We start from the raw sequence: 16,228 nt of genomic DNA, 5'->3' as shown, positions 1-16,228 counted from the left end.
CTGCACCTCAGCCCACGCCGGGATGTCCGTGTCTAACCTCACCACAGTGGCGCTTCCCCTTCACCCGGGGGGTGCCCAGAACGAATGTATTTGGGTGAAGCCAGTATGACTGTTTCTACCCATTTTGGTTCTTCCCCAGGCCCTATCTGAATTTCCCACCCACTCCTTCCTGCCGAAGGACCCAAATCCCAGGATCCCGCCCCAAATCTGGGAATTGTCATCCTCCCACCACAGTCCGAAAACAGCCAGTGATCTTCTCTGCCTGCCCCGTCCTAGAGCCTCTGACCTCCTTCATTTCCCTGCTTCTCTGGCTGGGTAACTTCCCCTCCTCTTCCCACGCCAGGCTGCAGTGAGGAAGACACCTGGGCTTAGAGGATTTTCCCCAAGTCTGTGCACCATGTAGTCAAGGAGTCCTGCCCCTTCACACAGCGCCCCCAAGACCCACTGTTGAACGTGGCACGGGGTCACAACAAGTGTTCGCTGAATGAGTGTTTTAAGTCCCCAGGGCGGATGCAAGTAGGGTGTTTGAGAGGGTTCTCTTTGACCCCTGCCTCTGCCAGGTGTGCCCCCGAGAGCCTGAAGACACGCACCTTCTCCCATGCCAGCGACACCTGGATGTTTGGGGTGACGCTGTGGGAAATGTTCACCTATGGCCAGGAGCCCTGGATCGGCCTCAATGGCAGTCAGGTGAGGCTGGGAGATGGGCCCCTATAGGGCTGGTGGGGTGAGTTCCATTCCCAGCTTGCAGCCTGGCCCTGCTGGAACTGCCTCTCACCCACGGACTCCCTCCTCCACGCCCCGTATCTGTATGGCCTCAGGGAGAGCCCAGCAAAGAGACGGGGAGGGAAAAGCTGGGGCCTGCCCTCCTCTTGTAGCCCTTGCCACATCCACTCGCTCCGAGGCCCCAGACCTGGGAAGAAGGGTCTAGGGCTCTGGAGAGGGCCCCTCCCGGGCAGGCAGATCCCTTCTGTGGAGGCCAGGCACGGCAGCAGCTGCTGCAGCTGTGGATAGGCCGGAGGGAAGGCGGGAAGTGAAGGGCTGGGTGCTCTGTCTGTCTTCAAACGCTGCACCTTCTCACCTTCAGATCCTGCATAAGATCGACAAGGAGGGGGAGCGGCTGCCCCGGCCTGAGGACTGTCCCCAGGACATCTACAACGTCATGGTCCAGTGCTGGGCTCACAAGCCGGAGGACAGACCTACATTTGTGGCCCTGCGGGACTTCCTGCTGGAGGTGAGGGACAGGTCAGCCCAGGAGAGCTGGGGTGTCCAAGCGGAGGGGCTACCCAGGCGTCAGTCCCAGAGCTGGCAGTGACCTTTCTCTTCCCCCAGGCCCAGCCCACGGACATGCGGGCCCTTCAGGACTTTGAGGAGCCAGACAAACTGCACATCCAGATGAATGACGTCATCACCGTCATCGAGGGAAGGTAGGGAGTGCAGGGCTGGGCCCGCCCTGGGATCGCTTGAAGGGCACAGGTCAGAGGGGCCTGTGGACAGATCTCTTTGGCCTCCAAGATTCCCTTGGCCACACACAGGCTGGTGGTTGGGCCTGAACCCTGCAGTGTGAGGGGAGGACAGGCCTGCCTCCGTCTCCCTAGTGCCTTTCCCTGCGCAGCTTCTCTCCACCACCCTTTCCCACTGGGCTCCAGCCCTGGCTCTGTGGTTGGGCCAGGCTGCCTTTATGGAGGGGTAGGGAGTGGCCTGGCCTGGCCTGGGTCGCAGCAGAGCTCTGGACTCCCGTGCTTCCTCCTCTGCTCCTCCCTGGCACAGGGCCTCAGCCTTCCGCCTGGGTGCCTTTCAGTAGCTGAAGCAGCCCAGCCTGCCCTCTTGCCAGCTTTCCATCCTTCCTGCTGAGCCCACTACGCGCTCCCAGGCCTGCCTCCAGCCTCTGGGCCTCTCTTCCCATCTCCCCTTGGGGAGACCCTCTCTGTACCTAACCCTCCTGCCACAGCCTCTGCAGAGCCCCTGTCTTCCACCCGAGCCCCGCAGTTCTAGCGCCTGCCCTGAGGCCCCACCCACTGCTGACCCTGCCTTCTGCTAGCTGATCCCCAGGGCGTCTGAGGAACTGGTGGGGGCAGGGCAGGCGTGAGGTGCCTTTGAGGCAGGGGAGTATTGAGGACCAGGAAGAGGCGTGAAGTGGAGGAAATTCCCTGTGCTCTCAGCTCCTGTGACTCAGGCCAGGCAAGGAGGGGGTGGGGCTGCTTCCCAGGAAGCCTCTTCCACCTACACTACGGGTTTTAGGGGTCTGCAGCCTTCGGCGCAATCCTGTGCCTCTTGGGGGCATAGGGAGGAGACCTGGGGGGCTGCGTGGAGTGTGACCTGCACCACTGTGGCCCCGACACCCCGAGCCTTCCCAGGCCTGGCTCCCTCACCTTTGGGCCCAGGGTCCGGGAACAGGAATGACATACTGAAACTGCAGGGCCTGTGGTTGGGGGTGTTATTCTGGGGAAGAAAGCAGAAGGTTCTAGAAAGAGAGGCTTGGCGACAGGAGGCACACAGTCTGCGGGTTTGGAGCGGAGGGGTCAGGGATGGGATTGCAAGCGTGGTGCTCCGGGGAGCATTCTGGAAATAGGAAGATTAAGTGTGGGGGTCCCCTGGAGGTACCTGGCAGGGCCTCCAGCCCAAAGTTCAGCCCCACGTCCATGTCTGCCTCCACGAGCCGGAGAACCGTTGGCCTGGCCCCTCTTGTGCTGCCGCCGGAGCCCCAGATCTTTACCGCCCGCTTCCCTTGCTCTCAGCAGGAGCTTGTGTGCCTGCCAGTGTCCCCAGGGGTGACTCGGAGTGGCCTGTGTTTGGGGCGTGTGTCTCTGGAGCTGGTGCTTTAGGTCACCGATGGGGCAAGGCGGGCAGAGGGAGGGGCCGGGAGCGGCTGCTCCCGGGAGGATTGTGGGTGCGCCCTGCCCTGCCCTGCCCTGCCCTTCCGTCGAAGGCTCCTGTTAGCCCCAGCCGCTGGTTCCCTGTGGCTGCTGCTGGGGGCTGCTTCCCCAGGGCCACCAGCCCTGGCTTGGACCACAGCACCTGCCCTCCGTGCCTGAAGCTGCTCAGGAGGTGGGAGGTGAGGGGCAGGAGGCCACAGCAGCTGGTGAGGCTTGGGAGCGGGCCTGGGTGTCAGTGGTGGCAGAGCTTGACTCTGCCCCTTGTTTTCTCAGTCCCGGAATATCTCCATGTTTATGTGACTGCCTCCGTCTCCATGTCTCCGGGCAGATGCTCTGTCTGTCTTTGGGCCTGGCTTTGCACATGTGGGTCTCTGTGTTTGGGCCTCCCTCCTAGCCTGGCCTTCTCTTCGCAGTGACTTCCCGCTTGCTGTGTCCAGCGTTTGTTTCCTGGTGTGGAGTCGGGGAGGCCACCTGCCCCAGCTCTGAATCTAGGCTCAGTCCTTCTCAGGGTACTAGGCTGTGGGCAGCGGGAAGACACCTAGGTGTTTCGTGCTCTGTCTAGATTTGGAGACACAGTTGATGACTGGTCTTTCCTGGGGGCTCATTTGGAGGAAGGGATGGCTGGCAGCACTTCTGTTCCGCATACAGAGCGGGTGTTGGGATCCGTTGCGGGTCGTTGGCCTGGTCTGGCCCTGGAGCCTCGGCTTCCTGTTGGGGTGGGAGCCAGACATCCTGGTTATCCCTCCAGGCCTAGGCGCCTGGGACCCCCAGAGAGAAGAGCGGGCGGGCGTTGTGAACAGAATGTCTGGCATTGGTTGAGCCATTTCTGGACTACCTCTGGCCAGGACGGGAACACGGTGCTGAGATTTCCAGAGCTGGGGTAGCCTCAGGCAGTTCTCAGCGCCCGGCCTCTGTTTTCCATCTTGTCAACCCCAGAGATGCTGACCAGAGGCCCAGGGGCAGCAGGAGGTAGAAGGTTCACGCTGGAGGTGTTGGGCCCTTTGCCTGCTTCCCCGGGAAGTCCGCACCTGCCCCTGCTTCAGTCACGCCTGGTGGCAGCCCTGGCCCTCCCATGGCCGCAGGGACTCTGGCCTGTTGGTGGCCGGAGAGAGAGGGCGCGGACAGGGTGGGCCTGGAGGGAAGGGCTGGCCTCAGTCCCCTCTGGGCTGCTGGTGCCTCGGCCACAGTGAGCCTCACACGGATGTGTGTGGGCTGTGAGAAGCGACACTGGTCCTCTTGGGGGAGAAGCTGCCTGGGAATGTGCTTGGGTGTGACCCTGAGGGGTGTTTCTTGCACACATTCTCTGCCTTTTACTCTCCTTCCCCCAGGAGCAAGCATGTTTTCTGGAGTGGCCAGGACTCCCAGCAGCCGTGGGGGCTCTCGGCTCGGCCACGCCTGTGCTAAGGGAGGTGGGCTTGGTGTCTCCTTTCCCTCGCACAAGTGGGTCCCAGAGGAGGCTTGTGTGCCAGGAGCTGGGCAGTGCTGGTGGAAGGGAAAGGCCAGAGGGAGTGGCCTCCTGCCTTGGGCACCAGTCTTGCTGCTCTGAGCGAGGTCTCCGCCTCAGCTGCATTCTCACCTGGTTAAGGAGCGCCCCTGAAGAGGTGGAGACCAGAGTCCAGCAGTCCAGCGTCTGGCCCGGGGCCGCCACCAGGGAGCCCGTGGGTGTAGCAGGAGAGCCGCAGCCGGGCTGGTGCCGGGGTTCCTCCCCTGCGGGCCGCCGCGGGAGGCTGTGTGTGCCTGTGCTGGGGAGCCGTGGCTCTGCTCCTTCGAGTAGCCCAATTTTTCGGATGGGACTTGTCCCTTCCCGGGTGTTGTCCTCTCTCCTTCCTTCCCACCCTGCAGGCAGGGTGGGAATCACAGGGTGGCTGTGTGTGGTGGGGCCGGGCCAGTGGCCCTGTGTATGGGAGGCTGGGCAGGGGGAGCCTCCTGCCTCCCCGCGCCCCCCGCCCTCCCTGCACCTCCCTGCACCTCCCCGCGCCTCCCCACGCCTCCCCACGCACCCCCAGGCCCCCAACCTCCCTGCGCGCCCCCCCAGCCTCCACGTGCCTCCCCGCGCCCCCCCCCCGGGGGCCCAACTTCCCTGCGCCTCCCCCACCGTGCCTCCAGGCGCCCCCCTCCACGCGCCGCCCCCCGCCCCTCCACGTGCCTCCCCGCGTCCCCCCGGGCCCCCAACCTCTCTGAGCCTCCCCCCTCCCCCCTGCGCCTCCACTCGCCCCCCTCCACGCACTCGCCCCCCGCGCCTCCCCGCGCCCCCCCAGACCCTCAACCTCCCTGCGCCTCCACCACGCGCCGCCCCCGGCGCCTCCACGTGCTTCCCCGCACCCCGCCCCCGGCCCCCAACCTCCCTGCGCCTCCCCACCTCGCGCCTCCATATGCCTCCCCGTGCCCCCCCCCGGCCCCCAACCTCCCTGCGCCTCCCCACCTCGTGCCTCCATATGCCTCCCCGTGCCCCCCCCCGGCCCCCAACCTCCCTGCGCCTCCCCACCTCGCGCATATGCCTCCCCGTGCCCCCCCCCGGCCCCCACCTCCCTGCGCCTCCCCACCTCGTGCCTCCATATGCCTCCCCGTGCCCCCCCCCGGCCCCCAGCCTCCCTGCGCCCCCACCACGCGCCGCCCCCCGAGCCCTCTGCCTCCCTGCGCCTCCTCCCGTGCCTCCATGTACTCCCCGCCTTCACGTGCCCCGCCCCGCGCCTCCACGCGCCCCCCCCAGGCCCCCAACCTCCCTATGCCTCCCCCCAACTCCTCCAGGCGCCCCCCCTCCCCCCTCCATACACCCCCCGCCTCCACGAGCTTCCCTGGGCCCCCCTCCCCTCACCTCCCACCCCCCCGCGGACTGTGGTGCTCTCCGGTTTGACTTTGGTCTCTGGGATGGGCTGTTGCCGGAGTTGAGCCGCTCCAGCCAGGCCTGGTCACCTCACAAGGCTGTGGGTCTGGGTGCCCACGCGTTGCTGCCTTCTCCACCCTCTCTCCCGGGGCTGACTGTGTTTCAGAGGAGCCCTTCCTCAGGCTTTGGCCCTGGGACAGGTGATGCGGGGGTTGGTGGGGAGGGTGTGCAGTGTGGTGCCACACGTGTCCACCCCAGCAGCACGGGACTGTCACCGCCCCCCCTGCGCAGACTTTGCCCAGCGCATCACTTATGAGCAAGTCCAGCGCGGAGGCGGGAGCCTCACAGCCTTCGGGTGTCAGGAGTGTCTCGCGGGAGCCCTGTGCTTCCTGGCGTGCCTTCCCTACCCCAGCCGGGCCCCAGCCCCGGCCCCGGCTTAGGCTGTAGCAGCAGAGGTTTCGTGTCTGAGGTCAGAGGGGACTGAGGTCAGAGGGGGATTGAGGTCAGGGGGGACTGAGGTCAGAGGGGACTGAGGTCAGCGGGGGACTGAGGTCAGCGGGAGACTGAGGTCAGAGGGGACTGAGGTCAGCGGGGGACTGAGGTCAGCGGGAGACTGAGGTCAGAGGGGACTGAGGTCGGGGGGGACTGAGGTCAGAGGGGACTGAGGTCAGAGGGGGACTGAGGTCAGGGGGGACTGAGGTCAGGGGGGACTGAGGTCAGGGGGGGACTGAGGTCGGGGGGGACTGAGGTCAGAGGGGGACTGAGGTCAGCGGGGGACTGAGGTCAGCGGGGACTGAGGTCGGGGGGACTGAGGTCAGAGGGGGACTGAGGTCGGGGGGGACTGAGGTCGGGGGCGACTGAGGTCGGAGGGGGACTGAGGTCGGAGGGGGACTGAGGTCAGGGGGGGACTGAGGTCAGGGGGGGACTGAGGTCAGGGGGGGACTGAGGTCAGAGGGCACTGGCAGCCCCACTGTCTGGTCACTGTGTGAGTACTGAGTTCCCTTTTGGACTTCTTGTTTTAAGACACAAGTAGAGCACCTCCTGAGGAGACGGGGAGGCTCCTGCAGGCCTGCCAGGAGGTGATAGAAACTGCCGGAAGCATGTGAAGTGGTGGGGAGAAGGCCTTGAGTTGCCCGGAGTGCTTCTAGACTCTCACGGGTCTGCAATGCAGGAGGCAGGTTGTAGTTGGAGGTCTGGCCCCCAGCCTAGTGCAAGGCCCTCGGTGTCCTGACACCCCCACACCTCTCAGAACTCCTGGAACCCAGCCGAGGAGTGAAAGCCAGTGGCCAGAAGAGGACTGGGGCCCGGCCTTGCCAGGGGACTGACTGGGGAGCGAGGAGGAGCTGTGGTTGGGGCACTGGTCCCGCAGACCTGAAAGCTGGGTTTGGGTCCCGGGATCTTTCTGGTAACCGTAGACAGGTCATGTTGCCTGCTGCAGCAGCGTGCCTCCTTATTTGCCAACCGTGGGGAAAGTGCCTGCTGCAGCAGCCTCCAGCGTGCCTCCTTATTTGCAAACTGTAGGGAAAGCTTCCTGACCCACCTAGAGAGTTGAGGGTAAGGCCGTGTGCAAACAGGCCTGTACGCGGCATGGTGGGTCACGGGGGCTGTGGGGGAGGAGGGCCGGTGGCAGACAGTCTGGTCCTGAGGCCTGAGCCCCATCCTCGTTCTGCCACAGTGGCCAGGGTGTGAGGAGGGTCCCAGTGCCGGGGCTGCCCGCCACGCCTCGAGTTCACTGTGCCATCTCTGTCGGGTAGGGCCGAGAACTACTGGTGGCGTGGCCAGAACACGCGGACGCTGTGTGTGGGACCCTTCCCTCGCAACGTGGTGACCTCCGTGGCCGGCCTGTCAGCCCAGGACATCAGCCAGCCCCTGCAGAACAGCTTCATCCACACGGGGCATGGCGACAGCGACCCTCGCCACTGCTGGGGCTTCCCAGACAGGATTGACGAGTGAGTACCGGACGGGGATGGGTGCCCCGCTCGGGACTCCAGGGCCCTCAGCACGGCACGCGTAGGCGGAACCTGTTCTGCACCTTTCGCTCGGGCTTCAGCCCCCGACCCACCACCCGCGACCCTCCCCTCCTCACCCCTGGCCTTACTCTCGGGAAGCTAGAACCCTAGAAAGCCCAGCCTGGTGGGGATTCTCCCGGGGAACGTGCTTTCCCTGCCGTTTTCAAGCTTCAGGGGCCGATCTCCTAACTCCGAGACTGACTTCATCTGTGAAATGGGTCCACCCCCCGATGAGGGGAGGGCTGTAAATGCACTCTGAATTAGAACGTGCTGCTCAGAGGCAGGGGTCCTGAGAGAAGCTTTCCTGCCCATCACAGATGAAAGTAGGGTCAGGAGCTTCTGAGGATGGACTCCTGTTTGGTGGAAAGGTCTCCGGAGCCACAGCTGTAACCCCTCTTGGGACCCGGGCCTTAGGAAAATGGACTTGGGAGGAACCCGGTGGAAGCTGCTGAGGGGCAGAGCTTCTCCCGTGACCCCCCCGTGACCCCCTGTGACCCCTGCACGCGAGCAGTGGTTTTCCTTTTCCTGCCGGTGGTGCCAGAGTCCTGGAGACTTGAGCCCACTGGCTCGGGCCCTGGGGATGTGTGCAGGTGCACGTGGGAGTGAGCCTGCTTCCCAGAACCACAGCAGGACTGGGGACCTTGGGGACTGCAGAGGGAACGTTAGGTGGCAGGTCCGCCTCCCCACCGCACAGTGCAGAGCTCACTCCATACCTGGGAGGGGCGCTGCCTCCTGTGTAAGAGGATAAGGCCACTGAGGGGCATCTGGGAAGGACACACAGAATCGGTCACTTCGGGATGCTACACCCCAGGGAGGCCCTGGAAGCTGCTTCCGCCAGGCCTCCAAGCCTCTTGCTGGCCACAGGGGGATTCCAGGTCCCTGGCCTCTGCAGCCCTTCTCCTGCTGACTTCTCATACTCTGGTCTGTCCTGAGAGGCATGGAAAGCAGGGGCCTCCAGCCACCGGACCCCACACACCAGAACCCCAGGCTCACAGGGCTCAGCCCATGCATTTTGCCTAAAAAGCCCAGCAAGGGCCTGAGGCTTGGGGTGAAAGGTTGCAGACACCTCCGGGAGAGGCTGGTGCCCTCTGCCCCACTCCTGGCACGCCGTGGCCAGCCCAGCCCCATTCCTCCGGGCTTTAATCAGCCCCAGTGACTAAGTCTTAGATACTGACGGTTGGTGCAGGGACGGAGGGTGGATCCGCAGCAGGACAGGTGGCCCAGCCTCTCCCGCACCTCCTGGCCACCCTGGCCGGGCACCATAGCTGGATGCCTTGTTCTCAGGCCCCCCATCGTGGCCTGCAGGACGGAAGTGTGTGCCCTCCTGCGGCTGCCTGGTGTGGGCTAGGGGCCTGGGGTTGTTGAGGACCACCTCTGCCCTTGTAGGGTACAGTTGGAGCCCCTGAAGTCCTAGGCTTTCCATCTCCTGGGGTCAGATGTCCTTTCTCTGCCCTCTCTCCAGGACACCCTGGTGTCCCTCGTCTGGTTCCAGCTGAGATGAGTGGTCAGGGTCTGTGGACTGGGAGGCGGGAGGCCTGCGCTCCAGACCTAGGACTACACCCGGTTTCCTCCAGGAGGGGGGGGTTCCGATAAGATTCTGCCACCCCTCCACATGCTTCCCCTGCTCTCCTGACCTGGCTCTCTCCCCCACAGACTGTATCTGGGAAACCCCATGGACCCCCCCGACCTGCTGAGCGTGGAGCTGAGCACCTCCCGGCCCCCCCAGCATCTAGGAGGGGTAAAAAGTAAGATCTCCTCTGCTCCTTGGTGTCCCTGATTCATTGGCTGCTCAGGAAGGAGCACTGTGTTCACAGGCCACCCCAAGCCTGCTCCTCTGGCTCTGGGGACAGTGGGGTCAGGGCAGCAGGCGGGACAGCTGTGTCCCTGGCTCTGGCTGGGCGTGGGGTGGAAGACAGGCAGCTGTTTCCGCCGAGGTGGGCCTCCTCAGGCTGGGTCTGCAGCAGCCCCGTCCGCCCCGGCGTCCTTCCTCCCTCCTTCCACGGCCGAGCTCAGATCCTGGCTTTCCTCACTTCCCCCTAATCCTGCTCTCCTGTCCCAAGCCAAACCCCCCACCATGGTCCGGCTCTGCCTGGAGCCTCCTCCATCTCCCGGTCCTCTGCCTGTCATACCAGACTGCCGTGTTCCTCATCCTGCCGCCCGCGGCCTCCCGTGTGCTGGGGGCTTGTACGTTCACTCGCCCCCATTCACTTCTCTCCCTTCCTCTCTCTCCACACTCTGCCCTCTCGTCCGGCCGTCTTCCTCCCTCGTCCTCTGTCCTGTTCCGTCCCTCTCCCCCTGTCCGCATGGCCTTTCTTGCAGGGGAGCCTCCACCTCGCCCACCTCAGCCTGCCTTCTTCACTCAGAGTAAGTGGGGCTGCTCCCGATGCCTCGGCCCCCGCCCCCGCCCCCTGTCTCTCACTCCTCTCCTGGAAGGTACAGAGCCCGGGCAGCTGGGTGGGCGGGGAGGCTGTTGTGTGCTGTGAGCTTCCGCGGCTGGCCTGGCCTAGCATGCCTGCCTCCTCCGGCCTGCCCCCCAGAGTCTGGGCTTTGGAGCACGAGTGTGGCGCTGGCTTCCGCCTCGGCCTCACTCCCTCTCAGACCTGCCTGGGCTTTTGGAGCACGAGTGAGGCTGAGGCTTTCACTTCCTCTCAGACCTGCCTGGGCTTTTGGAGCACGAGGGTGGCCCTGGCTTCCGCCTCGGCCTCACTGCCTCTCAGACCGGCGGGCACTGTCTGGGCTTCGTGGCGGTTGGTCAGGAGCGCTGTCCTCTCCAAGGATAGTTCCTATGGCCCTGATGGCAGGAGGCGGCTCCGTGCCTGCACTAATGGTGTGCCGTGACGGGGGCGGGGGTGAGGGCTTACTAACTCGCTGGGGCCCGGGCGCAGAGCTGCCAGGGTCTTGTGCTGATGGAGGGAGCGACGGGCAGGAGCCAGTGTTGCTTGCTCCAGCTCAGGTGGAGGGAGGCGGGGCTCGTGGGCCCACACGGGGCTGCCTGCTGGGCAGAGCAGGTTCTGCCCTCCTGATCGAGGGGTCGGAGGTGCACTGAGAACCTGGCAGCCAATGGCTGACCTCAGACCTCGGGGCGAACTGGGAGTGGAGGGTTGCTGGGGGACACTCGGATTTCTTTCCCATGTGCCACCTCCCCTGTGCCCCTGACCCGGCCTGACTGCCTTCCTTTGGGGTCTCCCTTTCCTCACAGAACCAACGTATGACCCTGTGAGCGAGGACCAGGACCCCCTGTCCAGCGACTTCAAGAGGCTGGGCCTGCGGAAGCCAGGCCTGCCTCGAGGGCTGTGGCTGGCGAAGCCCTCGGCACGGGTGCCGGGCACCAAGGCCGGCCGAGGCAGCGGGGCCGAGGTCACGCTCATTGACTTTGGTGAGGAGCCCGTGGTCCCGGCCCTGCGGCCCTGTGCGCCCTCCCTGGCGCAGCTGGCCATGGACGCCTGCTCCCTGCTGGACGAGACCCCGCCTCAGAGCCCCACGCGGGCACTGCCCCGGCCCCTGCACCCCACGCCTGTGGTGGACTGGGATGCCCGCCCGCTGCCCCCTCCGCCCGCCTACGACGATGTGGCCCAGGATGAGGATGACTTTGAGGTCTGCTCCATCAACAGCACCCTGGTGGGCGTGGGGGTCCCTGCTGGGCCCAGCCAGGGCGAGACCAACTACGCCTTTGTGCCTGAGCAGGGGCGGCCGCCCCCTCCCCTGGAGGACAACCTGTTCCTCCCGCCCCAGGGTGGGGGCAAGCCGCCCAGCTCTGCACAGACCGCAGAGATCTTCCAGGCGCTACAGCAGGAGTGCATGAGGCAACTGCAGGTTCCGGCCGGCTCCCTGACCCCCTCTCCCAGCCCAGGGGGTGACGACAAGCCCCAGGTGCCCCCCCGGGTACCCATCCCCCCTCGGCCCACGCGCCCACACGTCCAGCTGTCTCCAGCCCCCTCGGGTGAGGAGGAGACGGGCCGGTGGCCTGGACCTGCCTCCCCTCCCCGGGTACCTCCGCGGGAGCCCCTGTCCCCTCAAGGCTCGAGGACACCCAGCCCCCTGGTACCACCTGGTAGCTCCCCACTGCCACCCCGACTCTCAAGCTCACCTGGGAAGACCATGCCCACCACCCAGAGCTTTGCCTCAGACCCCAAGTACGCCACCCCCCAGGTGATCCAGGCGCCTGGCCCGCGGGCCGGTCCCTGCATCCTGCCCATTGTCCGGGATGGCAAGAAGGTCAGCAGCACCCACTATTATTTGCTGCCTGAGCGGCCGTCCTACCTGGAGCGCTACCAGCGCTTCCTGCGTGAGGCCCAGAGCCCCGAGGAGCCGGCCCCCCTGCCTGTGCCCCTGCTGCTGCCCCCACCCAGCACCCCGGCCCCCGCCGCCCCCACGGCCACCGTGCGGCCGATGCCTCAGGCTGCCTCGGACCCCAAGGCCAACTTCTCCACCAACAACAGCAACCCAGGGGCCCGACCACCAGCCCCGAGGGCCACTGCTCGGCTGCCACAGAGGGGCTGCCCTGGGGACGGGCCAGAGGCGGGCCGGCCAGCAGACAAGATCCAGATGGTGAGCACCCAGCCTGGCTGTGGGTGAGGCGGGGCAGGGCCCAAGGGGCCTGGAGCAGTGGGCCCTCGTGGTGCTGACGGGGGTGGGGGTGTGCCCAGCTGCAGGCCATGGTGCATGGGGTGACCACAGAGGAGTGCCAGGCGGCCCTGCAGAGCCACGGCTGGAGCGTGCAGAGGGCTGCCCAGTATCTGAAGGTACCACCTCTTGCTCGCTCTGGCTTTTAGGGACCCTGAAGCCTGGTTCTGCTGCCCCCAGCCCCCCGCCCCCTGGCTCCAACTCTCCTCTTCCCCACCCTAGTTGGTGCCCTGGGTCCGCGTGTCCATGGCACCACCCTTACCCCCAGGTGGAGCAGCTCTTCGGGCTGGGCCTACGGCCCAGAGGGGAGTGCCACAAAGTGCTGGAGATGTTCGACTGGAACCTGGAGCAGGCCGGCTGCCACCTTCTGGGCTCCTGGGGCCCTGCCCACCACAAGTGAGTGAGCCCCACAGTCTGCCCCGCTCCGTGCCCCAGGAGGGTTGTCCCGGAGCCTGCCACGCTGGGAGGAAGCCCAGCACCTCGCAGGCCACTCCCAGCCAGGGAGACACGGCTCTCCAGCTGCGGGAGGGAGGCGCGCACGGGGCTCAGGAAACCGTTTCTCCTAAATGTGTTTATTTGGACATATTAGCCACTTGGTTTTCAAACGAGTACAAGAGGGAATTGGAGCCTCTCCAGTTGAAGGGACCTTGCTCCCCTAGCACCTGCAGCGACCCTGAGCGGTTCCAGGGAACGGTGCTTTAGGGCCCCGTGATTTACACACCTCTGTCTCACCTCTGTGTTTCCGTATTTCTGTTTAAAGTAACATTTAAAATTTCAATGTTGGCCGGGCACCGTGGCTCATGCCTGTAATCCCCAGCACTGTGGGAGGCCAAGGAGGGAGGATCACCTGAGGTCAGGAGTTCGAGACCAGCCTGGCCAACATGGTGAGACCCCGTCTCTACTAAAAATACAAAATTTAGCTGGGTGTGGTGGCGGGCACCTGTAATCCCAGCTACTCGGGAGGCTGAGGCAGGAGAATGGCTTGAACCTGGGAGGCGGAGATTGCTGTGAGCTGAGATGGCACTGCTGCACTCCAGCCTGGGCGACAGCGAGACTCTTGTCTCCAAAAAAAAAAAAAAAAAAAAAAATTTTTTTTCACTAAAAAGAAAATGTATTGTCTTTCCTGTAAAAGGTTTATATTATAGTGTAACAAAATATAGACATTTAAAATATATACATATATAAATATACTTTATACATTATGTAAATATGTATGTGAGAGTGCTGCCAAAGCAAAAAGCAGTGAACTGAGGTCAGATGGGTGGAGCCAGCATCATGGCAGGAGGTGGGGCTGACACGGGCCAGGCCCTGGAGATGGCAGCTCAGTCAGGGCCTGCTGCCCTTGTCCCAGCCACGTGGCCTGTGCGTGGCGCTGAGTTTCTCCATATGTAAAGTGTGTAGATAATAGTGCCCACCCTAGGTTGGGCGCGGTGGCTCACGCCTGTAATCCCAGCACTTTGGGAGGCCGAGGCGGGTGGATCACGAGGTCAGAGATCGAGACCATCCTGGCTAACATGGTGAAATCCCGTCTCTACTAAAAATACAAAAAACTAGCCGGGCGTGGTGGCGGGCACCTGTAGTCCCAGCTACTCGGGAGGCTGAGGCAGGAGAATGGCGTAAACCCGGGAACCAGAGCTTGCAGTGAGCCGAGATCGCGCCACTGCACCCCAGCCTGGACGACAGAGCAAGACTCCGTCTCAAAAAAATAAAATAAAAAAATAGTGCCCACCCTGTGGACGGGACTGGCACGATGGATGGGGGGTGTGTCTGTCACATCACGCACAGCATGCCTGGCACGAGGACACAGGCACCCCGTGTCCCCCGTCTGTCTCATACTGTCTCGGGTGGTTCTTACTGATTTACACCCGGGACGCAGGTACCCCGTGTCTCCCGTCTGTCCCATACTGTCTCGGGTGGTTCTTACTGATTTACACCCGGGACGCGGGCACCCCGTGTCCCCCGTCTGTCCCATACTGTCTCGGGTGGTTCTTACTGATTTACACCCGGGACGCGGGCACCCCGTGTCCCCCGTCTGTCCCATACTGTCTCGGGTGGTTCTTACTGATTTACACCTGGGACACGGGCACCCCGTGTCCCCCGTCTGTCCCATACTGTCTCGGGTGGTTCTTACTGATTTACACCCGGGACGCAGGCACCCCGTGTCCCCCGTCTGTCCCATACTGTCTCGGGTGGTTCTTACTGATTTACACCCGGGACACAGGCACCCCGTGTCCCCCGTCTGTCCCATACTGTCTCGGGTGGTTCTTACTGATTTACACCCGGGACGCAGGCACCCCGTGTCCCCCGTCTGTCCCATACTGTCTCGGGTGGTTCTTAACTGATTTACACCCGGGACGCAGGCACCCCGTGTCCCCCGTCTGTCTCATGCTGTCTCGGGTGGTTCTTACTGATTTACACCCGGGACGCGGGCACCCCGTGTCCCCCGTCTGTCCCATACTGTCTCGGGTGGTTCTTACTGATTTACACCCGGGACGCAGGCACCCCGTGTCCCCCGTCTGTCTCATGCTGTCTTGGGTGGTTCTTACTGATTTGCATCCACTTAGGCTTGGGCTTTTTCGTACCGGTCGTCCGCAGATTCTCTAATACGCAGGAGTGCTAGTTAATTTACTCATCGTTTATTAACATACAGAGAAAGGACATCCAGGATGATAAATGTCACAGTTCTTGCCGGGCACTGCCAGCTTCCAGTGGTGTTCCCTGGCACCAGGAGGCAGCGACTCCTGCGGCTCCCGGTACCCGCCCCGCTGACCTTTCTGTAACCTGTGTAACTGCTGGTGGTTTCCCATTCTGCAGGCGCTGAGACGTGTCTGGAGAGCCAGAGGACCTGGCTGAAGGAATCGCCTGAGCCTGTCCATCCACCAGGGGTGGGGAGATGCTCCCATCCAGGCCTGGAGGACCTGCTGCTCCCTGTTGCTCTTGGGGACGGAGCAAGGCCAAGGCTGCGGGAGGCTGGGAGCCCCGCCCTGCCCATCCCTCCCGCACCAGCGCTGTCCCTGCAGACTTTGGTTCGGTGCCCCAGCCAAGATGAGGAAGGGGCCCGGTGAAGACAGGCCTGGGGGCTGCCCCAGCAGGCTCTGGGTATGACCTGCCTCTGGCCTGGGTCCTGGGTGGGGCCTGTGGCTGGAGTAGTGCCCCCAGGCCCTGCCCTGGGTGACCGGGCGGGGAGGAAACCTGACTGGACCTGGGCAGGCAGGATGTGTTGGCCACAGAGAGAGGCGGACCAGCACCCGGTAGGACCTCCTAGGACTGGGCCTTCTTCCAGGGGGCCCCTGGCAGGCAGTTGGGGTGTCGGGCAGAATGTGACGTGTGGCCTCACCATGGACTTGAATGGGACTTGGCTGGCCTCAGGATCTTGTGCCTGGAAATAGCCTGAGGTGGCTCAGGAGGCAGAGAAAGGGCGCCAGACCATTCTCTGGCGGGGACCAGGGCCCAAGGCCCCAGGGCTGGAAGGAGACCAAGGGGCAGCCGCCCTGGAGGGACATCAGTGCTTCCTCTTCCACCCAACTTCCCGTGCGGTTCCACGTTTTCCCACCAGCCTGTCGGTTGCTGCCCCAGCATTCGGTACCTGCTTCTTCCAGAGAAATAAAGTTAGTTTCTATTTTATGTTACTTACTTGCACCTGCCTGTTCCTTTGCCTGTTGGTCAGCAAGCTCCAGCCCCAAGTGAGGCTCCCCGGGCCACCAGCATCAGCTCCGGGCGGCTGGCCTCGTGGCACCACCTGGAGGCAGCGGGAGGGCGTGCAGCCCCGGACACCGGGAGGCGTCTCCCCTTACACAGCCGGCAGCCGGGCCAGAGTCCCCACCGGTCTGGTCAGTGACTTTCACAGGGCCTGGATTTCTGTAAGGCACAGGGCCTGGATCCCTGTGGGGCTCAGGGCC

At 64.0% G+C, this 16,228-nt stretch overlaps 1 protein-coding gene across 29 annotated transcripts in view; it reads left to right on the top strand.

Annotated features, from left to right (window-relative positions):
- Positions 1-15,958, top strand: part of TNK2 (tyrosine kinase non receptor 2) — a 47,520-nt gene extending 31,562 nt beyond the window's left edge. For 6 of the 29 annotated variants that reach the window (XM_050776217.1, XM_050776208.1, XM_050776157.1 and 3 more), the window contains exons 7-16: positions 561-687; positions 1,085-1,231; positions 1,330-1,424; positions 7,452-7,646; positions 9,360-9,451; positions 10,026-10,139; positions 10,906-12,254; positions 12,353-12,448; positions 12,598-12,725; positions 15,144-15,958. In XM_050776217.1, the coding sequence (XP_050632174.1) occupies positions 561-687; positions 1,085-1,231; positions 1,330-1,424; positions 7,452-7,646; positions 9,360-9,451; positions 10,026-10,139; positions 10,906-12,254; positions 12,353-12,448; positions 12,598-12,725; positions 15,144-15,150 (2,350 nt within the window). In that variant the 3' untranslated portion in view covers positions 15,151-15,958. Of the gene's footprint in view, positions 1-560; positions 688-1,084; positions 1,232-1,329; positions 1,425-7,451; positions 7,647-9,359; positions 9,452-10,025; positions 10,140-10,905; positions 12,255-12,352; positions 12,449-12,597; positions 12,730-15,143 lie in introns of those variants that run through there. The other 23 variants (XM_050776261.1, XM_050776267.1, XM_050776199.1 and 20 more) reach the window with 7 other exon arrangements.
- Positions 15,959-16,228: the final 270 nt, after the last annotated feature.

The sequence above is a fragment of the Macaca thibetana genome, chromosome 2, assembly GCF_024542745.1.
Source record: "Macaca thibetana thibetana isolate TM-01 chromosome 2, ASM2454274v1, whole genome shotgun sequence".
In the NCBI taxonomy this organism is placed as follows: Eukaryota; Metazoa; Chordata; class Mammalia; order Primates; family Cercopithecidae; genus Macaca; species Macaca thibetana.
The sequence above is the reverse complement of the archived record's forward strand: the minus strand, read 5'-3'. Positions and strand labels throughout refer to the sequence as shown.